Source organism: Canis lupus, chromosome 9 (genome assembly GCF_048164855.1).
Source record: "Canis lupus baileyi chromosome 9, mCanLup2.hap1, whole genome shotgun sequence".
NCBI lineage: Eukaryota > Metazoa > Chordata > Mammalia > Carnivora > Canidae > Canis > Canis lupus.
The window spans coordinates 63,548,938-63,573,591 of NC_132846.1; the positions used below are offsets into that span (position 1 = coordinate 63,548,938).

Genomic DNA, 24,654 nt, shown 5'->3' on the forward strand with positions numbered 1-24,654 from the left:
GCTCCCTGCTCAGCGAGGGTCCCGCTTCTCCCTCTCCCTCTGCTGCTCCCCCTGCTTGTGCTCTCTTGCTGTCTCTCGAATCAATAAATAAAATCTTAAAAAAACAAAAACAAAAACAAACATGTCTACTTCAGTTCTTGAAGGGGAATTAGTTGTAAAGCACGGAACACATGCTACTTTAAGTTGCCTACTCCACTGCAGAAGTTAAAGTTAAGTATCAGTAAGCAATCTGGGATTAATTTCCAGTGCTCCCTACACAGGGGCACAGCCTAGCCCCTGGCCGGAAATAGCTGGGGTGGGGACTGTCCAGACTTTCTCTTGTCATTCGGGCGAGGAGCCCCCACCTACAGGTCTGTGCTTCAGCTGGCGTGGGCTCAGGGCTGACATGCTCATGGCAAGATAAGCTCCCAGTCCGTCCATCTGCAACTTCTCACAGCTCCCCGAGCCCCTCCCGGCTCTCAGCTTCACGGGCCAGTCATCCTCCAAGGATATATTCGTCCCTGATTGGCGACTGCAGAGCTCCATGGAACGGGGGCCCTCTGAGAACGTCCCTGGCATTTCTGAAGTCTCCATGGCTAGGAGAGAGAAAACCTCACCTTGGTAAAGCTGCCATCACACTTCTGATTCATATTTTGGGGAAAGACGCTAATGGGCCTTTGGTTTTGCAATAGTAATAACAGAGCTCCGCTCTGGCCTGGAGCAGTTGAAGGCATGACTGTGTCATAGGTTATCTGCACTGTGGCTAGGAGGTTATGGGGAGATGATGAAGTTGTTTGGGAAAGAGCCTGAGACCCGGGGGGAGCCCAGAGAAGGCTGAGAATGAGGGTCCTAGCTCTGGAGTGAGGCATCTACACCCCCTGGCCCTGCAGGGAGGAAGGGGCAAGGATGCAAGAAAGCCAAGAGTAGACTCCTTAGCAGGGTCCAGCCCAGGGACCACTGGAGCGCTGGGTTCCACAATCTAGTTTTCATGTGTTTCTGTTCCACAGGATGATTCCGGGTCAAGCCTTTAGTAAAGTTCTGCTCACATTCGTCCCAGTCTCGGCAGTGTTTTGATGAAGAGCCTGTGTCGTCTGGGGCGGCATGGACAGCAGGGATAGCAGCCACTTCCAGAGTTGGCCGTAAATGCCCCAAGAGATTTTCTTTGTGCCGCTTCCCCTACCTGTGTGGATGGAAGGAGAAGACCTCAAGATGCTGGAATCTCTTGATGGAATGATCCTAAATCACTGCCATTACTTGGATGAAGACTTGGCAAAATGAGCAGCCTCTCATTGGACTTTGCATGAACAGGAGACAAATTGTTCTTGTTCGAAGGCACTGTGATCTGAGGGGGGTATATTCATGACTACGGTATAATGCAGCGTTGTCCAATACAAGCTTGGAAGGGTTAATACTGAGAAGGAGTCTAAGAAAACCGTCTTTAGATGCCAGTACCTGAAGGACCATGTGCCCCAGAGACACAGTTCATGTGCTCTAAAGGCCGGTGGGGAAACTGGTTCTGCTTTGTTGTTAGGAGTTAGGATTTTCTCCCCGATCCTGGAATGACTTCTCTTGGGTAGGAGCAAACTGGTGTCATTGGTGGTATTTGTTTGGAAACTGGACCATCATTTGGGGGTGGGGGTGGGGATATACCTGGGATAAGTTAGCGGAGAGAAAATTGGATCTCATGACCTCTATGGTACACTCCAGCACTGATGTCTAATGTCTGATCTAGCAGTGTCCTGAGAGTTGTTGAGTTAAAGCTGATGGAATTGAAATCCTACCATTTCTCCAGGTTATTAGGTACCATTGTGACCTCGGGGTGGGTGCCAGCCAACGCTGTTGTCTTGCTAGGTGAATTCCAGGAATGGAGGTGGCAGGGTCACCAGCTTCAAGAAGTAGGTTTTTCAGAAAAGCACTGAACCAAGTGGACTACCTTCTGGCTCGCTTGGTCATATCAGTCAGAGGAAAGCAGCAGATGGGGATGTATTCTGTGCTGAAAATTTCTCCCACTCTTGTCTGGCCAACCCACAGACCAGTGTATATAAACAGGAAGATGAGCCCTCCTCTTGCTAAGCAACACTGGTGAATAAGAAAGGAATCTAATGACTCTGTCACCTTCCTTCCAAACCAGATGGGCCGTTTCGTCCATCCATTCTCTCGGGGGAGAAAGGAGGTTTAATCCCCAGTGATGTCCTCATTTAGTCTGTTTGGAAGAAGGATCAATTCTTGCAGAATACTTCAGGACTCCGGAATCTGACCCAGGGAAGGATTAAGTAACCCAAACCAAATTTACGTTTTAACATGATGCAGTTGATCTTGAGCAATAAACATGTAGCCTGTCCCTGTCAAGAAGATGCTAAAACCTAAAAGGGCTGGTCAACGAATGTGACTCTCCCCAGACAAAGCCCAAGCAGAGAGGACAGCCCCAAGAGATGACTCCAACACGTCTTTCTAGTTTGGCAATCTTCCCTAACGAGGAAGGTGGAGGGTCTGATCAAGCCTTTTCTCATCGTGTGGAACAGGGACCTGGGAGGAGATAGGGCTCAGAGGGTGTGATAGTCTCCTGATCACAGGGCTGGGCTCTGTCCTCAAAAGGAAGGGGGCTGAATTAAGTCCCAGAGTGGATCTGCAACAATGAGCTAAAGAGCTAAAGATACTTGATTGAGTCTCAAGAGGAGGGAGAGAAAACCCAACTTCACTGGAGGGCTTCATTCTTTTTGGTTACTGCTGGGTAACCAAGGCCAAATACCCTAATTTCTCTGTTTGAGTTTTCCCTAAGAAAGCCAATCCCTGGAACTTCCTGACTCTGTTGGGTATTTCACAGAGCCCTCTAGATCCCCCTGGTGTTGAAAGACCCCCCTTCCCCATAAGGACTGCAGCACACTCCAGCTGTGGCTGGTTACTTTACTTTATTTGCAGACTCAAGTTTGCTACATAAATCCATTGCACAGTCCAACACACACATACTTGGCATAAAAGAGAGGACAATACAAAAATACAACTCTTGATAGGAAAAGAAACCACCCTCAGCTCATCCCAGTCCATCCCAATGGGGACACCCACGTTTAAGGTCAAAATAGGGGGAAATTTGGGATGAGGAGGCATGGAGGCCTCAACCAGTACCATTGCCCCACTCGGATTCTGAGCTGGGGCTGGGTAGACTTTCCTTGGCAGTGTGGCCATTTCGGCCACCTTCAGATCCGGTCACTTCCTTCTCCAGGAAGGGGAAGAGAAGCTCCTCGGGTTATGGTTGGCTCTCCATAAGGAGCTAGAGTAGGGCTACCCACTCAAAGCCAAAGCCGCTTCCCTGGGCACATCCAGCCTCTCGGTACTTCTCATTGGAGGGTAAGAGACTCTGGATAACTCTACCTTTTAGAGAAGGATGGGGGTAGAGGGGAAGAGAGATTCAAGAAGATGTTCCCCTTGGCCTTCCTTTCAGGAGATTCCAGAAATGTTCTGTGGACACCAGCTGGTATCTCCTGATCCCTGGCCCCTCCCAAGGCTCGAGTCCACCTAGCCCCTTGGGCATGGGTGGCTTGAATCCCAGAACTCGGAGGGAAGTCAGAGCTGGCCCCAGCCCGCCCACCAGGAAATCTGAAGGGCTAGCACTTTCCACAAAGGTGGACAGATCCTTGGAGCAACAGGAAGTTCTTCTGGTTGTTGGTATGTTCACCAGGGTGGAGGCTCAACGCCGTCAGGCACAAAGTTGTGGGAGAGATGAGCCCGCGCTGAGCCTTCCAGGACAGAACAAAAGATGGCAGTCAGTCCCCTGGGCTACAGGTGGCCCCACGGGCCCACTCTCACTCTCCAGGTGGTGAGGAGGGCCCCTGGCAGAGGGGCAGCGCTGGAGGACCAAGGAGGGAGGGCAAGCCCAGAGCCACCTCCTCTCCTTGTCCCAGGGGCTATTAAACCACTGGGGAGCTTAACCCCAGGCCTCTGAGCTGAGAGATGCTGGAGAACGTGTCTCTGTTCTGTTTTGCTGTATGTGAGAACACGGAGAGAATGCCACGCGCCCCTCTGAACCGGCTCGACACTCCACAGGGTGTGTGGCAGGGGACAGAGGCAGGAACTGGAGGGGGGGGGCAATGCTGCCAGCAGGCACATAACCCTCGCCTCAGTGTCATGGCACACAGCTGTCACGGAGACCCTGGCATTTTAACCATGAACACACTCACGTGCACACACGCATGTGCACACACACAGCGGCTTCCGTGTCCAGTGCTTCTGGGCAGATGGAAACGGAAAACTCATTAGACTGTGTGTTGGGAACTCCGTGAGACACGCTGGCTTTAGGCCTCTACCCTGAGCTTTCAGTACTGGCTGTTTAAAAGGCCCACAGGCATGGCCCCAGGGAGCCCCAGGGCGCCCCGGGATCTGTCTTCCATTAGTTCCCGGGCCTGGGGGATCCGCTCAACTCTCTCCTGGAGCTGGGCACGTCCTCTCCCGTCACTCCCTGCACTGTCCCCCCCACGCAGTGCCAGGGCCCGAACGCCTCCCCACCTCCCTTCCCATGCCACCCCCGCCGGTCAGCTTTCCGCAGAGGACTGGGGCCCACATGTTAACGACCGTACAGCCACATGTGTCACGTCCTCGGGAAGCTCCAGGGCGTCTGCACAGGCGTCATCCATGACGATGGCACTGGCAGGTCCCGGCAGGTGCGCACCCGGGTACCCGCTCCCATCTCCCGGTCCCCACCCTTCACGTCCTCACTCTGCACACGCACCCCTTCCCCAGCTTCTCCTGGAGAACCTCCCGGAGGTGACAGTTCACTGTCTTCGCCTCCCCAGAGGCCCAGCAACACCCGGGAGCCCACGGGGCCCACCCCGCGCCCCCGGGCTCAGCAAGCCGCAGCAGGCTCCCTGGGACCAGAGGGGTCTCGCCGCGGCCCAGGCCCACCATCCCCCGCAGCGGAAAGAGGCTCTGGCTCCCGGCCGAGCGGCGCGGGCGGTGCCAGCACAGGCCCCACGGGGCCCCCGACGGTGGGCCACCCCCCGGCTAGGCCAAGCCGCCCACGGGGGACCCCCCGACTCCGGGCGAGTTCGGGGTCTGGAAGGTCGAGTGGAGCCTGGCCAGCAGCTCGGGCTCATCGCTCTTCCCGGAGGCGTCGGGGGCGCCCAGCGGGTAGGCCTCCCCGGCCCGGCCGGGCCCGGCGCAGCTGAGGAAGGCCAGGCAGGCCCCGCGGAGGCGGCCCAGGTCCCGGTGCGTGGACTCGCTGACGAAGCAGTAGAGCACGGGGTCGGCCACGCAGTTGAAGCTGGTGAGAAGCAGGGAGAAGTGGTAGGCGTTGAAGACGGCCCTGGCGAACTGGCAGCTGGCCTCCCAGAGGCTGCGCACGAGCAGCAGCGCGTGGTAGGGCAGGAAGCAGGCCAGGAAGATGACCACGGTGCTGAGCACCAGCCGCTGGATCTGGTCCTTGCGGCTCTTCTGGGTGCCGTGGCTGCGGCGCACGGCGCGCAGGATGCCGCGGTAGGCGGCCAGCAGCAGGCCCAGCGGGAACAGGAAGCCCACCAGGAAGCGGTAGTAGTTGATGCCGCGCTGCCAGGGCTCCAGCGGGTAGTGCTCGAAGCAGACGCGGTGCCGGTCCTCGTCCTCCACCACCTCCTTGTGCATCAGGAAGTACACGCTGGTCAGCAGCTCCTTGGCCCAGATGAGCGCGCTCACGCCCGCGGCCGCCTTGAGGGTGCGGAACTGGTGGAAGCGGAACGGGTGGGCCACGGCCAGGTAGCGGTCGATGGAGATGCAGCAGAGGAAGCCCACGCTGATGTAGATGTTCTCGTAGAGGAGGATGCCGCACACCTGGCAGGACAGGTCCCCGTGCGACCAGTGGTCGTGCTGCAGCACGTACTGCAGCCAGAAGGGGAGCGAGCAGATGTAGAAGAGGTCGGCCAGCGTCAGGTTGCACAGGTACACGCCCAGCTCGTTCCGGGCCTTGATCTGCAGGTAGCCGAAGTAGAGCGACAGGCAGTTGGCCGGGAAGCCCACCACCAGCACCGCCACGTAGACCACCGGGGCCAGCGTCTGGTGGATGGTGTGGTCGATGGTGCACAGGGAGTTGTTCTCGGCGGTGGAGTTCCCCATCTTCGGGCCTCGGGGGCCTCCCCGCTCAGGGGCTCAGGGACCGGCCCGGGGCTCGACTGCCATCGTGTTCAGAGGCTGCGGCTGGAGCTGGGCAAAGGCTGGGCCTCCTCGGCGGTGGGTGACCAGCCCCTGAAAGGTAAAGGCAGGGGAGGCTCAGGATACGTAAGGGCAGCTACCATTATGTAGCACCTGCTGTGGGTCAGGTGCTGTTCTCAGGGTCTCCCTTAATTGAGAAGATGGACCAACGCCAACCCAGCTAGACTGTCCGGTTCACGGTCTTGGTCACACACTAAGACACTCAACCATGGTTTTTGCCTCCCTAACCCTCTTCCCCAGCTCCCCATCCCTTATTCATTTCCCCCGGTCTCTCAGGGCAGCGAGCAAGGCTGGGAGCTCTTGGGAGCACAGACTCCTCCCGGGCCCCCTCTCTCCACGCGACGCTCCAGGTAAGATCAATCTCAAGCCACACACACAGTGAGGGCCCCAGCCACTCTCCCTGCCACCACACTAGGCATCATTCACATTTTTCCTACTTGCTCCCAGGAACACTGAGGCCACAGTCCCTTCTGGGGGCCTTTCCAGACAGCCCCAAAGAGGCCCAACCTTGCCTTGTCCTGTGGTGCTCTGGCAAGACACAAAGACCGTGCTTCCCATGGGGCATTGCCTCGATTCCGGGGCGCTCCTCAGGAGGTGCCGCCTCACAACCTGTCCGTCGAATTGAGGACCCAAGGCGAGGTCCTCAGACACGAGCACCCGGCCGGGGTGAGCCCTGTCCAGGCTGTGCACATGGTTCCCCCTCTCTGAGTGCCACATCCTCGTCTGTGATGTGGGCGTGGAAACACCTGCCCTTGGGTCAGTGTCAGGGCCCCATAAAAGGATGGATGCCAAAGTCACAGCATTGTCTTGCTAGAGGCAAAGAGGCAGGGGAAGAGACGGTGGTCTTACACTCGTGAGAAGTTCACGTTGTCAAGAATTTAACAAAGAGAAGGCGCCTGCTATGTATACAGGTACGTCTGAACAAGACAAAATAAAGATTTCTGTTGTAAGTCCTCATTAGAAATTAGTCTATCAAAATGAAAGCCCTAAGCTACTTTTTTTTAAAGAGTTTTATTTATTTATGAGAGCGAGCAGGAGAGACAGAGAGAGAGAGAGAGAGTGCATGAGCAGGGGCAAGGGCAGAGGGAGAAGCAGACTCCCTGCTGAGCAGGGAGCCTGACCCGGGGCTCGACTCCAGGACCCCGGGATCACGACCTTAGCTCAAGGCAGCCGCCTAACCGCCTGAGCCACCCAGGCACCCCCTAAGCTACTCTATTGATTGAACCTTCTGGCTCCACTGAAAAATCTCACTGCATCTAAATCAGGACTTTTCAATTTTTCTATTTAAGAATCATCCTCCCAGCAGGCCTCATTAAACACTTTGCTCCCCCTGACCGCCTCCTTTCCATGAAATTTTAATGCCCTAGACACACGACACACCTGTTTACGTGCTGTGGCCCTTTGAAGGGTGACACATCATTGTAATAGCTAAGATTCTCCTCACCCCACCCACGAACCAACGTCACCCCCCTGCCTTCAGAATGTACAGTCTCCACGGTCGCAAATTCTGAATTCCAAGAGGCCGAGGCCACATGTGCCTCCAACAGTGTCTGGCTCTTCACGGGCACCCTCAAACACTTCTGGAATGAATGAGTGATTGCCACTTCCCCATTTGACAGGTGAGGAAACCAAGGTTGCCCAGAGCCAGACTGAGGGAGGAAGCATATGCATTAGAAATCAGGCCCGGGGCTCCCAGGTGGCTCAGCAGTTGAGCGTTTGCCTCTGGCTCAGGGAGTGATCCTGGGGTCCTGGGATCGAGTCCCACATCGGGTTCCCCACAAGAAGCCTGCTTCTCCCTCTGCCTGTGTCTCTGCCTCTTTCTCTGTGTGTCTCATGAATAAATAAAATCTTTAAGAGAAAAAATAAAGAAACCAGGTTTCCTTGCTCCAGGTCCAATCTCCCCCTGCCCCTGCCAGCCAGTTCCCCCACCTGAGACTCACTCCCAACCTCTCAGCCTCAAGAAGTAGAGGCCTCCCAGTGGGGCTCAGCTCTCCTCCTCCCCAGGACACAGCCTGGGGTCTCAGTGATGGTGGTGGGGGGGAGTGCTTCTTCTTGTTCTTAATTGTGGTTAAATCTATATAACAAAAAAAAAATCTATATAACATAAAATTCACCACATTAATCATTTTTAGGTGCCCAGGTCAGCGATGCAAAGGACCTTCAGACTTGTGCAACGAGCACCACTAGCCGCCTCCAGGACACTCCCTTCTTCCCAAACTGAAACTCCGTCCCATTTAAACACTAAGTCCCCATCCTCCTCTGCTCCCCAGTTCCTGGCACCCACCTCTCAACTCTCCATTTCTGGGAATCTGACTATTCTAGGGACCTTGTATAAGGGAAACAGTTCCAGGCTCGTCTTTTTGTGACAGGCTTATTCCACTTAGCGAAGAAATGTCCTCGAGATTCATTCATGTTGCAACATATCACAGAAGTTCCTTCCTTTCTAAGGCTCAATAAGATTCTATTGCAAGTATTTACCATATTTTGTTTTTCCATTCATTAGTCGATGGACACTTGAGTTGTTTCTACCCTACTTATTGACTATTGTGAATAATGCTGCTATGGACATGGAAGGTTGGTATCTATTTGCGTCCCTGCTTTCAGTTCTTTTGGGTAGATACCCAGAAGTGGAATAACTGGATCATATGGTAGTTCTATTTTTAATTTTTTGAGGAACTGCTATTCTGTTTTCCACAGCAGCTGCACCATTTTACATTCCCATCAACAGCGCACAAGGGCATTTTCTTGTTTTTTGGTTTTTTGCTTTTTGGGTTTGCTTATATGTTTTCATGGTGAGAGGAAGGGGAAAGGGGTGGCTGAGCCCCACAACCCCAAAACTCTGCAAGCAGCCCAGCGCATCAAACTTCGGCTGCACTCACCTTCCACTCACCACCCCTCCTATCCCTGCATCCCAAGCCCAACCCTGTGGGGCCAAACGGCTGGCTGGCTTCCATACGAGGAAGTAGAAGCCCACACAGGTCCCCGACAGTCCCCAGGAGCACCTGCCCAGGACAGCGCCTGTCTCTGCATTTATTTCAGGTGCTCTGCAGTCCAGATAAAGTCCACCCGCAAGATGATAAGATTCAGGGGATCGATCCCTGGGTGGCTCAGCGGTTTAGTGCCTGACTTCCGCCCAAGGTGTGATCCTGGAGACCTGGGATCGAGTCCCACATCGGGCTCCCTGCATGGAGCCTGCTTCTCCCTCTGCCTGTGTCTCTGCCTCTGTGTGTGTGTGTGTGTGTGTGTCTCATGAATAAATAAATAAAATCTTAAAAAAAGAAGAAGATAAGATCATTCATCAGCACAGACCCCCAGGTGCCAACAAAACAGGGCGAAGGGAGCCATCGCGGAAAAAAAAAAAACAGGTGCTCTCAGGTCTTAGGAATTCACTGAAAGTCACCAGGCTGAAGCCTATTGTTTACTAGCGGTGAGTGTACGTGGGGGGGGTGGGTGTTGCACCGTGGAACGTGGGGGTTGGGTGCCAGGGCAACAGCTTGTCCCTCTTTCCTAGGCCAGCAATAATCAAATTTGGGCAACCAAAGTCAAAAATAGTCAAGCCTGCAGGGCCAAGAAGAAACATTTACTATGTTTAGATTAAAGCACCTCCTACGTTTGCTTGTAGCAAGAAAAGAGGATTTGGGTGTTCCACAGCAGTGGTTTTCGAACTTGGGTGCTTCTGAGTCACCTGGAAGATTTGTTTAAAACAGATTATTGAGCCTCACCTTTAGAGTTTCCAAGTCAGTGGGTCTGGGGTGGGGCTGGGGAGTTTGCCTCACGCTCCTAGTGGCGTCGGGGCAGCTGGCCCACGGAGCCTGCGATTTGGCTCCTGGTAAGGGGCAGGGTAAGTGTCCAGATAACATGCATTCCCAAGCTGGGGAGCAGAGGTGCCTGAGAGGGAAACTGAAAACCTAGCAGAACCTTGTGGGCAGAGCCAGGATACAGCCCATGGAAGGTCAGTAACCTGCTTCAGTCTCTCGAGAAATAGTGACCAGAACTGTCAGGGTACTTATGCCTCATATTTGCCAAATCTTTTATGGTTTACAGAGCATTTCATGTCTGCCCTCCCCTGTCTTCCCAACAGCCCTGTTCTTTCCCCCATTTTAGGGATGAGGAAACCAAGGCCCAGAGAGATGGGGTGGCTTGCCCAAGAGTCCAGTTTCTCTGTTTCTCCCACCCTCAGGTAGCCTCCAATCTCATAGAACAGGAGCTATCACCTGAGACAGGGTACGGTGGTGCCGTGAGCATCCCTCACACTCACATTTAATGTTGGCTTGTACTTTTCACTCCACGCACATCCTCTGTGGGACAGCATGCCCCTGTGGTTTCAACCCCATCTGTACTCTGATGACTCCCAGCAGGTGGATAGTGGACATAACTAGCATCCTGCTGCCTCACTGGACCTGCTCAGTGAGCCCCGCCCCCATCTCTACCTGCCCACAGGTATGGCTTTTTTGAATGGCTTTTGGCTTCTTTCCTCATCTTCATCCAAAGCATCTAATTAATTACTCAGTTCTAGCATTCTCAATTCCTAAATTTTTCCCCAACAGTCTCTTCCTCTTCTGTTCCCTCACCAATGCTCTAGATTGGCTTGGTCAGGAATTCATCCTCAGAATCAGTACAATGGCCTCCTATGGGACTTTCTGGCTCCCTCTTACCGCCCTTTAAGCCATCCTCTAAAATGCAAATCTAATGTAATCATTCCTACTTCAAATCCTTCAAAGGCTCTCCAACCTTCCATCCACCCATCCACGCATCCACCCAACCATCCATCCATCCATCCATCCATCCATCCATCCACCCATTTATTCATTCACTTATCCATTCACACAACAGATACTTATTGAGTATCTGTTGCATGGAAGCCATTGATTGCGCTAGACAGTCACTTAGTGTAACTCAAGTTGCTTTTCCTCTCCTGGGACAGTGGTGAAGACAGGTGAAACCAGCTCCCGAGGAGAGCATGGGATTTTAAGGGAGTTCATAGGAGGTACCCTGACCCAGCCAGAAAAGCCTTCCTGAGCAGCCAGTTAGGCTAAGACAGAAGAAGGGGGAAGGGCTGCTCAAGCAGAGGGGGGTTTTTGTCTGTGGAAACAATGTGTGCAACAGGCTGAATATGAGAGAGGTAATTGGCACTTTTGGAGAACCGAGAGTAGCTTGGCATGACAGGGTCTAGGTAGAGTAGCTTGGCATGACAGGGTCTAGGTAGGAGGAAGCAGGGCCAGAGAGGAGACAAGAACCTGGAGAAACTGACTACTATTTAGAAGGGAGGTAGGGTCGGGGAGCCCAGTCAGGGACAAATCTGAGATGTTCCTCAGCACTTGATCCTGAGATCTCAAAAATTATTTATAGGTGGATGGAGAGGTGGAGAGGTAGGCAGGTGGGTGGGTGGGCAGACGGAGGGGCAGGTGGATGAGGGGGTAGATGGATAGATGAGTGAGTGAATGGACAGACAGATGGATGAATGGGTGAGTAGCTAGATGGGTGGCTTTGAGGTTGGGTGCTGGGACAGCAGGCATATCATTAATAGAAAAGTAAGAAAGAAGATTCATTGTGGCCTCCCCTCCAGCAGCCTGGCACCTGCTCTGGCCTCCGGAGCTGGTCAGAGACTCCAGCTTGATCACCCAGGTCTTTTTTTTTTTTTTTTTTAAGATTTTATTTATTCATTCATGAGAAACACAGAGAGAGAGAGAGAGGCAGAGGGAGAAGCAGGCTCCATGTGGGACTCGATCCTGGGTCTCCAGGATCATACCCTGGGCCAAAGGCAGACGCTAAACCGCTGAGCCACCCAGGGATCCCCAGATCACCCAGGTCTTATCATCACAGTCAGCCTCCCCTTCTACTGCTTCCCAAGGTACCCCCGGGTGGAAACTACGCCTTGCCAGGGGTGTCCTTTCTCAACCTGGTCCCCATAGGAAACCTGCTCCTCATAAATCAGGGGACACAGTGGGTGCAGAAGTGATATGTAAATGGAAAAACCCAGACAGAATGGCAGAGCCAAGCCACATCAGCAGAGAGCCTTCCGCTGGCCGGAGGCACTTGTGTGCACACGTTCTTTCCACACCACTCTCACCGGGGCTCATTTTACAGACAAAGAAACTGAGGCTCAGACAGGTGAACTGACCTGCATAGGACTCGAGTCATGATGGAGCAGGCCAGGTTTTGAACTCAGATGGGCCCAGGCTCTCTTCCGCGTCACGTTCTCGTTCCGTCTGTCACGATTACCACTGAGCGCGAGTGTCACCGTCCACCTCGGGGCTTCTCCGAGCCCCAGTCCTCAGATGCCCCACGAACGCCCCGGGCTGAGGCCTGCGCTGGCCCCTCCGCCAGCAGAACCCCGTGTGCACCTGGTCCTGCAGATGCCCAAGCAGTGGGGGTCGGGGCAGAGAACCGACACAAGGGCCCCCGCATCCCCCCACCACCCCGAGCCTCATCATCAGGCTGAGAAGCCAGAGGCTGTATATGCAAGACAGCCCAACACCTGAAAGTGAATCTGGATACAGACGCGCCTCAGCACCATCTCCTGGGACTCTAACCACCAGGAGAGATCAGTCCCGGAAGGAAGGAAGCGCCCCCTGGACACCAGGCCAGTGTCGTGCGTTCCTGCCAGAGGGCGGAGGCGCCTGCCGCTGGCACTGAGCGGCCGTGTAGACGGTGATCTCATCCCCGCGTCTGTTCCGAGGGCCGCTCGCACGCACTTACCCACGAGCCCGGGTTTCCTGCAGGCCCAGCTTCCCTGCCCCTCGGCGCCCTTCCCGACGCACGTGGTCAGAGCCTCACACTTACCTCCCTCTGGGACAGCCCTCCTTCCCCCACCTTGCTCCCAAATAAATATCCTCCCTCCAGCAACAATGGCAGGGAGACAGTGTCACCTTTACAACCCTCGTAACTGCCTCCAAGGTGGGTGGCCCCGAAGCCAGTGGGGCTGGCACTGCCGTTCCTTGCGCAGAACCCGGTGGCTCAGGTTCCCACAGTAAGCTGGGTGGATCCAAATCCCGAACCTGGCACCACAGCACGAGTTGGTTCCCTTTTCAGCTCTTGTGACCACAAGCCACCGTCAGAACCCACCTGACGTTGTAACCGAGCACGCACAGGCAGGGTGCACACGCAAGCACGCGGCCGGAGCAGCCGGAGAAACCAACTTCCCCGGAGCAGTACTCACCCTGCTACTTGCCGGGCACCCGGATCATCACTATTAGGTTTTCTAAAACGCGGATCGTTAGCTACTAAATGGGTTTGTCGACCCATTCATGAGTCATGCGCCTCCGTCTGAACACAGCTGGCACGATGCCCCGCCTGCTTAGCCTGCAGACCCCGGGAGGGCGGCCGGGAGGAGCAGGCAGGGAGCTGCAGCCCAGCGGACCTGGGGCTTCTCTGTCCACCCGGCTCTGCCCTCAAACCTCCAACAGCCGGGCTCCCCGCAGCCGCTCCGGGAGGCCTGGGGGAGGAGACTGGACCCACCTTGCGGGGACTGGCGGACGCCCTGCAGCCGGCCTGGGCTTCCCCTCGGAGATTTTCCATAGACCACACCTCCCAGCCCGGGCTTAGAAAACCCCAGCTGGAGGCTGCCCGTTGGAGCCGAGGGAGAATCATGTGAACTCCGATCTGTATCAGGCTGGGCGGTTGCCGAGGAACACTCCCCAGCCAGGGATGGGAGCGGGGGAGTGCTCCCTCCACGTATCCTCCTCCCACGGGGGGCAGGGCGACCCCTCGCCGGATGGGGAAGCCTGAGTCAGAGGCAGGAGGCCCGGGGAGTGGGGGGGGATGCTGGAGGAGCCCACCCACCAGACCACCTTGAACACCCACAGGACACCAGCAGAGGGGCTGCGGGATGTTGAACCCCTGCCCCTGGGGTCCCTGCTTGAGCCGTTCAGGCAGCTGGAATCTACTGTGGACACTGGCAGCAACGCCGGGCCACGGGCAAGGGCAGGGGAAGATGATTTACACTCGCGTCCCCAGACTGGTTCCGCCGCGGAGAACCAACATGTGGGTCAGTGGGTCACACCTCACCTAAGAAAATACCTGGGGAGCTTACACAAACGAATCCCGCTGCCCCGGCCCTACCTCACAGGAATTAAATCACACTTTCTGGAGGCCAGGTGCGAGCACCAATGTTTTTAAAAGGTCTCGGGACAACTCCAGCAGGCAGCCAGGTGGAGGAGCACTCGATGTGGTGGGAAGGCAAGCTGGATCCTGTTCTGCAGGCCAGCAGAGCCAGGGCCCCAGAGGAAGGTTCTGGGCTAGGAATCAGGCAAGCGTCAGTGTTTGGAAGCAGCGTGGCCCAGAGCAGGGAGCCAGCAGGGCTCAGGCCTCGTGGGGTCCTCCATCTCTCAGGACCACATATAGAACTTTCTCAGTGCAGCTGAATTGAAAGGACCCTGGAGGTTACCCAGCTCAGCTCCCTCGTTTTACGAGCGGGGAAAGTCAGACACACACACAGACACACGAGGGGGCAAAGGCCCTAGGCCGGGGCCTTAAGCTAAAGGATAGAGCTGCCGTTCTCGAAACGTGCTGCTGACTTCCGGCACTGGGCTAGGTTGGTAGAGCTTCCTCCCTTGGACATCATCTTCTCGGAAGCTGCTCAGGGGAGGACTGCCGGAGCCAGAGAGCAAACATCCGCCAGTCATGGGGGTCCCCAAGCAAGTGCAGGTGCTCGCCCCAATGGGTGATCTGTGGGACTCACCCTCTCCGGAGGGTGGATCACTCTAGTCTTTCGGGGCGACTATATCGGTAGGGGTCTCAGGAAAAAAAATCCCCTTCTGTGGGGCCTGGGCCCTCCAAGCAAATGCTTCTATGTCAGCTGCTACAAGGCTGCACCTCATGATGGCGTGCTAGTGCGTGTGTAGACGCACATGCTCCCCAGCCGTGGAAGGTGGCTGGCATTCCCTCCTGTCGCAGGAAGGAACGGGTGGGTGACGAGTTCCCGGTCAACTTACTAGTGAGTGTCTGGCGACTGGCGGATGCCTCTAGCTGTCTCGATGGGGTGGTCCAGCCTAACAGGGCACACAGGCACAGACTGGCCACACCCGCAGGAACCACTGACCACACTGCACACCCTCCACCCCCCAGGACCCCTGCCCCAGGAGCTGCTCCCCTCTGCAAGCCATATGGACTGCATCTCACCTGGAGTGGGGAGCCTTCCTCTCTGCAGGGCCGGAGAGCCCCTCTTCCTCCCTGGAGGAGTTTGCGACTGCAGGTGGAGGGCTGGTGCTTACTCTAGATCAACTCAAATCAGCTGAGCCCACATCCTCTAAGACACCCACTCAGTAAGAGAAAAAAGGAGCCCATGCTGTGCTCTACTTTGGTGCCAAAATTTTCTCTTTAACCTAAAACAAGAAAGAAGGACTAGGAACTGTAATGACACCATGCATGGAGCAGCGGCCTGAGGGGTCCTCGGGATCCCATGACTTCGACTCCCCCAAACCTCACGAAATAGACCTACAACTAAGTACAAAGTAATGAGTTTGTAATAAAAACATGGCCTCAAGAGAGGCCTCTCCACCCCCCGTCCCCGTTCACACTTCCTGTTCTCAAGCCCAGAGTGGCAGTATCTTGTAGCAGCCACTGAGCAGAGCAGGGAATTAAGTGAAAGGCAAGGTTGCCTGAGCTCTGGGGGCACGGTGACCTCACAGGGGCTGCCAGAGTCCACCTTGGTGGCCCCTTCCGTCCGGAAAAGACATAGGGCCAAAGCGGTGCCAGGCCTGCCACCTGTCCCTCTCTCAGCCCTCCAAAACAACAGCCAGGAAGCACTGTGGGGCCCCTAGTAGAATGGAAACCTCCAGAACGTCAGTCTGAGCCCTGGGGATCCCTGTCTGCCCCCAGCATAGACCTCTACTCCGAGGACCTTGGCTCTGAAGGGCTGGTGGACTTTTCTGAGCCACAGGACCATAGGCCACAAGGCTCTTGGGCACCCACTTGCTCCTACAAGTCCAGGCAACCTGAAAATCAGATGGAGGACTGTGGAGTCCACCCTGGGCTGGTGGCCCCATGCAAGACCTCCAGTACATGGCAGCAAACCCAAGGGCACGGGATGAAGGATAAGAGCACAGGCTCTGGGCCAGACTGCACAGGTCCAATGGCACTGTCTGGCTATGGCTACGTGACCTTGAGAGATGGCACAGCTGCTGACCAATGGCCTTCTATGAGAACCAAAGGAGATGAGGTCCCACAAGTGTCCAGCACCTAGTAGGTTCTTGGCATTAGTCAGGATACAGTGATTTACCCTAGAAAGAGTAAAGGGAGGGCAGGCCCTGGTGAGGTGTTTACTATGGTACGCTACCTCGTTCCCATGGCTACTCTACCAGTTTGGGGCTAGTTGGGGTAAAGACCTCGGAGGCTGCCCAAGGGCTCTAACAAGTACAAGAAGTATCTTATCATGAGCCATCTTTGACGGCAGGGACCTTCCTGACTTGTGTCTTGAAGGCCAGCCTTGGCCTTCCCCAGGCCTTCTTCGTTGGCATAGGCTTACGTCAGAGGAGCCCATGCAAGGTGCCATGTTGCTGCAGGTTCAAAGATGGCCACGTGTGAAGTCAAGGCGGCTTCAAGGACCAAGAAAAGAACCAGCAGAGAACCTCCCAGAGCGCCTGGCACCACAGCCCTGGTGGAGTCAGGGAAGAGGTGGGAACCACTTAGGATCAAGGAATGTAGTCATTGCCATTTGGGGAGCATGAGCTTAGCACTGGTATGAGCACCTTTCAGATGTTTCCTGTTTTAACTTTTGCACCCACCGTGTGAGGCACGGTTATGCCCGTCTTCTAGGTATAGGGAAATGGAGACTCAAGAGTGCTAGGAACCTGCCCGGGGTCCCCTCACTGGGAAAGAGCAGAGCTGTTTGACTCCAAAGACTCTCGACCATGGTATGAGTTTCGTGTTGCTGCTGGAGCAAGTTGCCACCAACCTAGTGTTGTAAGGACAACACAGATTCCTTGTCTTGTAGTCTAGTGGTCAGAAGTCTGACATTGGTGTCCCTGGGCTCAAATCAAAGTGTTGGCAGGTCTGCGTTCCTTCTGGAAGTTCTAGGGGAAAATCCGTTTCCTTCTTTTCTCCAGCTTCTAGAGGCTTCCAACATTCCTTGGCTTTCAGCCCCTTTCAACTCCCAAGACAGCAGTGATGGGTTGAGTCCCTGTCACGCTGTGACTCTGGCCTCTGCTTCCAGCCTCACATCTCCTCTGACTCTGATCCTGCTGCCCAACTCCACCACTTCTAAAGACCTCTGTGATCGTACCGGGTCCACCCAGATAACCCAGGACAGTCTCCTTATTTAAAGGTCAGCTGATTGGCAAGCTTGATTCTATCTGCTACTTAATTTCCCTTTGCCACATAAGGTGACATATTCACAGGCTCCGGGGAATATGACGTAGATGTCATTGGGGAGCATTACTCTGCCGACCATGCTGCCATGTGGCACTTATTAAAAACCCTATAGAGCAACCGCTTCCCAAATGTTGGTGTGAATTTCCCAGGAATCTTGTTTACGTGCAGATTGTGGCTCAGTAGGTCTGGGTGAGGCCTGAGCTTCTGCACTTCTAACAGGCCCCCAGGCCCCTGAGCCAGGCCTGTCTCTGTCTCTCCTGTAGGCCCATGTGCCCAGTACCTTGCTCCCTGAGGGTCTGGCATTAATAAGTGCTTGATAACTGGAAGTGGGGGCAGCTGGAGTGAGGGGCTGCGGGGTGGAGGAGGTAAGGAAGGAAGCAAATACCTGGGCATGGTCTCCCACCCCCACCCTGAATCCAGGACAAGGACTAACAGGAAGCAAGAAGGGAGTGCCATGGAACCAAAGCCATGTGGCCCAATCAGTAGAGCCACCTGTGAGGGGTGGTGAGTTTTGACAGAGCTTGTGGGCAGGGGTGGGCTTGGAGCTGGGCCCCGAGAGGGGAGGACAGGCAGGATGGGCAGCAGGTGGTGGAAGTGGGAAGAAGGAGAGAAGGCCCCAGCGGCCCTTGCTCTGAGGCCCAACATGGCCCACCCATTTGCTTGCCTCTTCTCCTTAATCTTTGAGGCCAAATCCCCCCTCCGTTCAGTGCTGCCCGCAAGTCTCCCAGATGAGCTTCAGGAAACCTGCATCCAGGCCCTGCCCTGGATTTGCTGAATCAGAGTCACTCAGGGATGAGGTCCAAGAGCCTGCACTTTGAGCGACTCCTTTGGGTTTTTCTGACCCACACCAAAGTCGAAGAACCACAGCCCAAATGCCACCTCCACCACCTATCCCTCCCTGGGTTCTTTTTGTCCTTCCTTGGCCAACTTGAGACTCTGAAAGATGAGGTCTGGGCGTTTCACCGCCGTGACTGCCAGGGAGCTGGGGCCAGGGCTCCTCCTACAGACACAGGTGCCCAGTGAGCTCCAAACAATAAGCAGGTGTGGACAAGAGGAGGCGGGGGGGGGGGGTGCGGGGGGGGGGGGTGCGGGGGGGCTTCCATACTTTGAGTTACCACTATGTGTGAGGTGCTGTGCCTCCCAGAGCCTTGATGTTGCCTCACAGCAACCCTCAAAGGTAAATATTATTATCCTGGCTTCACCACCAAAGAGACCAAGGGTCACAGGGCTGGCTCGTGGCAGCACTGCTATTCGAGTCAAGTCTAAATTAAGTATATTTTCATAATTACCAATCCAATGCATGGGAATCTGTATGATTATCTGATCGTGTCCATCCCCCCTTCTAGACAGTAAGCCCCATGAGGAAGGAGGAGCTCAGTCTGTTTTCAGGGAGGATGTGGTATGGCCCAAAATAAATGCACAACAAAAATGTGTTGAATGTTCGATTGAATAAATGAACCTAAAATCCATTCCTTTTCAGTAGCCCAGTGTGGCTGAAAGTGAAGTCAGGAGCTAATAGACTGGGGCAGACAGTCAGGCTCTGGGATAAGGCAACAGGAAGAGGGTTGGTTTTAACTCTGAGAATGTGGGTGGGTGACCATGTACGAAAACAGTACAGTGGAAACCTACGGCTGAAGAGAGAGACTTTGGTCTCTCTGAGAAGGTCTCCACTGTCTGGGACAGCCTTCCTGCTGGAGCCAAAGCATAAACTACAGACCTGAAGGTTGCCATAGTGACTCGCCGGGGCCTGCAGCCCTCTCTGGCCTCCTGCCTCCCCACCCACGGTACTCCAACCCATCAGCTAATAACCTAATAATGTAGGACAACAGTCACTCCAAACACCCAGGCAGCAACCCTCTTGAAAAACAGATTTCTCTAGAGAACTGAGAGCTGCATAGATGCTCGTTACACTCAGCCTGGGCCACCTGCTAAATCTACTTCTCTGAATCCAAATTACCCTCCTCCTGGCTTCTCCCTCCTGTTTTAAAGACAAGAGGTTGGCAGAACTGGTGATCGAAACCTCAGAGGTTCCGGGGAAACAGACACTAGAGAAGCCACAATACAGCAAGCCTGCCCTGTCAGCCTGGAATCAGGCCCAGGGAAGGGGATACTCACCAAAACAGGCTCTGTGATAAGGCCCAAGTGAGGGATATGTCCGGATCTCTGCTGGTCTTCTCTGCAAAGTTAAATTAATTTGTCACTGCGTCACCGAGAAAAAAAAAAAAGGCAAAAGCACAAGGGAAGGCTTTCAAGTTGTGGTAGAGTCAAGATAGTTGGAAATTATTTGATAGTTTTCTCATTAAAAGAAGGGGCCCAAGTCCCCTCCTCCTGAACCATGGTGGCCTCTGTTATTACTTTATCAATAGAATAAAGTGGAAGCCACATTATGCCAGTTTCTGAGTCCAAGTCTGAAGAGACTGGAAGCTCCCACTTCCCATCACTGGGGAGAGTTGCTCTTGAAACCTGGGTGCCATGCTGTGAGGAGGCCCAAGCAGCCTCATGGAGTGGCCCCATTGAGAGGAACAAAGAACCTGGCCAACAGTTGCAGCTGATGGCTAGGATCCGGGGCTTGTCACATGAGTGTGGGATCTGGGAAGAAGATCCTCTTGCCCTAGCTGGGCCCTACTGGCAGGTGGTGCAAAGGGCAGAGACATGCCGTCCCCACCAAACCCTGCCCAGATCGCACATTCCTGAGCAAAATAGATGAGTGCTGTTTTTTTTAAGTAACTGTCTTCAAAGTGGTTGGTTAAACAGCAGTAGATAACTGGAATGCAAGTATTCTTTTGCTTCAAAATCAGGAAAGGGCTTATCACGTGCTGGATTCATTCATACTGTTATTTTAATTTCTGTAACAACTTCGTGAGATGGGTATAAATAATTTGCATTTTTTTCCATGAGCTACTAAGGCTCAGAGAGGAAAGGTGGCTTGTTTGAGACGAGTCAGCTAGGAGGGATAAAATGTGTTTTCTGCTGATTGCTATTGGACAAGTCTTCTCTCCCTACAGTGTGCACTGTACCCCAAATGGGTACGACACAAGGGTAACAACGATATTTACAGCTTATAGCTAACGTTTAGGGGGAACCGCAAGGCTCTCAAGGCAAGATCTTCACTTGCATGATCTCACAAGCCTAGGAAGCAAGCTCCAGTATCATGCCCATTTCACAGAAAGTGACACCGAGGCTCAAAAAACAGAGTAACTGATTTGCTTACAGTGATAGGTGTAATAAGAGAAAAGGCTGAGCCTTTCCTGGACCGCCCTCATCTGGCTCTGGAATGGCTCTCAGCGGCAGAGGCCCGGATCTACTGCGCCCACACTGCTCCAGCGTGGCATCTTGCTAAGCACAAGAAGCTCACCTGTGTGCAAGGCGGGGTGGGGGTGGGGGCAAAACCAATCACAGCATCTCAGATTCGGACCATTGTTGCATCTCTTTTGTCCTCACACCGCTTCAGGTGGTGGCCGCAGCCAGTAGGTATTTCTGCACAGAGCCCTGGCCACAGGAAGCGACCTGCCTGCCCTGGGTCACACAGTCTCTGGTTCCGAGTCAGGGCTCCGTCCTCTAGCCCTCCTCCTAAACCCCAACCTCCTCCCTGTGCCATTTGGCCGCCGCATCGCTGTTCCCCAGCTCCTTCCCCCCATCCATCGCCGGCAGCCCTGCAGCGTCCCGACACCTGCCCTTCACGGAAGGCACGCGGCGCGGCTCTGGGAAAGGCAGGCCTGGCCACGCGAGTCTCTGGGCCACCTGTGCTGGCCCAGCTCCGGGAAACGAGGTGTTAGCTTCTGTGCGAGTGCGTGCACGCGCATGTGTGCTGGTGTGTAATTACCGGGTGGCCACGGAGGCAGCGACCGCGGGCAGACACACGCTAGCCCGGAGGGGCCGGGCCCGCGGGCGCTCGGCACAGACAGCGGGCGGGCCTGGCCGCAGCCCCTAGGCCCCGCGTCCGCTGGGCGCCCCCACCCCGCGCTCGCCGGGCCCGACCCCGCGCCCGCACCAGCCCCGCCCCGCGGTCCCTCCCGCACTAGCCCCGTCCCTACCCCGCCCCCGCGCTGGCCCCGCCCCCACCCCACGCGGTCCCCGCACTAGCCCCGCCCCCGCGCTAGCCCCGCCCTCCTCCCCGCCCCGCGGTCCCTCCCGCGCTGGCCCCGCCCCCACGGTCCCTCCCGCGCTAGCCCCGCCCCTACCCGCCCCCGCGCTGGCCCCGCCCCACCCACTTGGTCCCCCTCACTAGCCCCGCCCCCTCATTAGCCCCCCCTCCTCCCGGCCCACGCGGTCCCCTCCCGCACCAGCCCCGCCCCCACGGTCCCTCCCCGCGCTAGCCCCGCCCCCGTGTTAGCCCCGCCCTCCTCCCCGCCCCGCGGACCCTCCCGCGCTGGCCCCGCCCCCCCGTGTTAGCCCCGCCCTCGTCACCGCCCCCACGGTCCCTCCCGCGCTGGCCCCGCCCCCGCGTTAGCCCCGCCCTCCTCCCCGCCCCGCGGTCCCTCCCGCGCCGGCCCCGCCCCCACGGTCCCTCCCGCGCTAGCCCCGCCCCCGTGTTAGCCCCGCCCCCGTCACCGCCCCCGCGGTCCCTCCCGCATTGGCCCCGCCTCCCCCACCCCCGCGGTCCCCCCGCCCCCTCCCCGCCCCCGCGGTCCCCTCCCACCTTAGCCCCGCCCCGCGCACCTACACCTGGTTGGACCCACGGCCCGCGGCGCCGCCAGGAAGGCGCAGAAGTGGCCGCCGGTGCCGAGGCCCCAGGCCGCCGTCCGCCAGCGGAGCCCTGTGCTCTGGGGACCCCCACGGCCGTGGGGACAGGAAGAAGCCCGGCTGGGGGGGCACGTACCTGCGCGGTGGAGGGCCGGCAGCCGGTCGCAGTCACCCCACGCTTGGCCCGCGCCCCCGCCTGGGGCCGGCGCGCAGCAGGCAGGGTGGGCGCTGCGTCCTCCGGTTGCTGGCAGGGGCGGGGCGGGAGCGCCGGCGGGGCCGTTTCCTCCTCCTTGTGCCGCGATTTCCCCCATCTCCCCCACCCCCGGCCGGCACACCCAGCCCTGCCAGTCCCTGCCCTGCCCTGCCCTTCACTGACCGCAAGCCACAGGCCAGGCGCCTGCCAGGAAGAACCGCAGTCGCTCAGACCTGCCCCAGAGGCACAGCACCCCCACCCCCACCCCCACCCCCACCCCACCCCACCCCCGCCGCCACCGCGTCCCCAGCACAAGCTCCGGAGCCGCCACGTGTGGGCTCAGACTGGCCTTGGCCGCAAGAGGACGAGGGTCCCCCTCAGCCACACCCCTGGGTAGGCTGACAGGAGAGTCGGCGGAGCACCTGTCTCTGCTCCTCACCACAACCTGGGCGCCCGCGCATCTGCGGCTCGGGTGGACGCCCTGGGGGCTGCTGCCCTGGGCCTCCCTCCTCCCTGACCTCCACCTCCCCTGACCTCCGCTCCCGCCGCCCAGGAGTCTGCATTTAGGCTCCTGCGCCCAGGCTCCCTGCCCCGGTGCCTCCCAGCCTGGGTGCCCCGGGTCCCGGGTGGTGCGCACAACAGCAGGACGTCCTGCCCGGTTTGCTGAGAATTCAGGGAGGCCTGATGGCCCTCTGCGTGCCCTGCACCCCACACGCCCAGAGCAGTGACAGTAGCCAGGCTTGCCACTTGAGCACTTACTGTGTGCCAGGCACTGTGTGAAGCACTTAGTGGCACAAGGCTCATTTGATCCTCACCAATGGGTTGGGTACGTGCCGCCCATGGGGGGATGAGGCACAGAGAGGCCAAGGAACAAGCCCAAGGTCACACAGGTGATAGGTGGAGGCACAGAGACTCAAACCCAGGCAGGGGAGCCCAGAGCCAGCATCCGCCCCAGGCTACCCTTAGCTGCTCCTTGTGTGCTCTGCTCTTCCGCAGCTGCCTACCTGAATTCTAGCCCCCCCCCTGCCCCCATTCAAAAGCACTCCTGTCCCTGTCCCCTGCACTCCAGCCCCAGTCTTTAGAGCCTGCTCACGCTTTCTTGGCTCCCCCCAGTCTGTACCCTGCCAGCTAGGCCCCTTCCCAGCATCTCTGCACTGTGCACTGGGGTCACTGGCACACAGCATCCCTCTGCGGGACACTCAGTCCTGGCCCAGCGCCTAGTTCGGGGGAGGGGGGGAGGAGCACCCAGCTCCTGCTTGTGCAATGAGTGTCTGGGGAGGGTTGCTGCGGGCATGTGCAGAATCTTGTGCCATGGTCACCAAGACCACTGGGCCCAGGTTAGGATGGAGGGCAGCCAGAGAGCGGGCAGCGGAGGCAGAGAGAAATGGACGTCTCACCTTCTCCTAAGCCCTCTGGGTGACTCCAGGTCACCCATGTTGTGACTCAGCCCCTCAGTGAGTCTCTGGAGGGACATGGACAGTGGGCAAGATGCCCTGGCTGGGGAGGCCGGGGAGGCGGGGGAGCAAGCACCTCCCTGCCAGCTCTTCTCAGAGGCTGCATCAGCCCCTTGCGAGGGTCCTCATTTTGAAACCCCCCCTTCTTGCAAAATCTTCACAGATGGGAGTTTTCTGGATTGACTATTCATGCCATAAAAACGCACATCTGCTTCTTAAAGATCGCTACCCTGAGACTAGTTGTTAAGAGTTTGCCTTCAAAGGCCAGGGTGCCTAGTTTGAGTCCCAGCTCTGCTACCTGCAGCAGGGAGGGTGATCTTGGGTAAGTCCCTCCACCCCTCTGTACCGAGTTCTTCATGTGCGAAATGGGGGCACGGCTTCAAAAGGTGGTTGATTTCATGACTAAATCATGCAAAGCCTTCAGCTTGACACCTAGCAGGTGCTGGGTTCAAGGGAGGCTCGCTGTTACTGTCCCCTCTACAGACCCTCTTTATGAGTCTCTTACCGTGTCCCTAGCGCTTATGCCCGGTGTCTCTCTGAATTCGAACAAGGCGTTTTATCCTTTCCACTTTACAGATCAGGAAACTGAGGTTCGGCGAATTACCCGAGGCCACTCAATCCTGAGTGTCTGAACCAGGACCTGAATAGACTCCTAACTGAAGCTGCTTCTGACAACAATGATCCTCCTAGCTCCCCAGGAGAGAGGTGGGGTGTTGTAAAGCCTATCACCAATTGCCAAATCCAGGACCCCAGCTCCCGAGGGTACATACAGCGTATGCCGTTTAGACAGTTTATTACAAAGTGAATCCTGTCTGGGCTGCCGTGATGCACGATTCTTGGGGGGGGGGGCATACACACCGT

General features: G+C 56.4%; 1 protein-coding gene across 18 annotated transcripts in view; it reads right to left on the bottom strand.

The window, feature by feature from the left end:
* Positions 1-2,869: 2,869 nt before the first annotated feature.
* Positions 2,870-24,654, bottom strand: part of GPR68 (G protein-coupled receptor 68) — a 28,487-nt gene continuing 6,702 nt past the window's right edge. The window contains exons 1-4 of one of the 18 annotated variants that reach the window (XM_072839695.1): positions 22,283-22,470; positions 19,579-19,639; positions 12,275-12,503; positions 2,870-6,186 (exon numbers count right to left, since the gene is read on the bottom strand). In XM_072839695.1, the coding sequence (XP_072695796.1) occupies positions 4,975-6,057 (1,083 nt within the window). In that variant the 5' untranslated portion in view covers positions 6,058-6,186; positions 12,275-12,503; positions 19,579-19,639; positions 22,283-22,470 and the 3' untranslated portion in view covers positions 2,870-4,974. The other 17 variants (XM_072839693.1, XM_072839700.1, XM_072839699.1 and 14 more) reach the window with 17 other exon arrangements.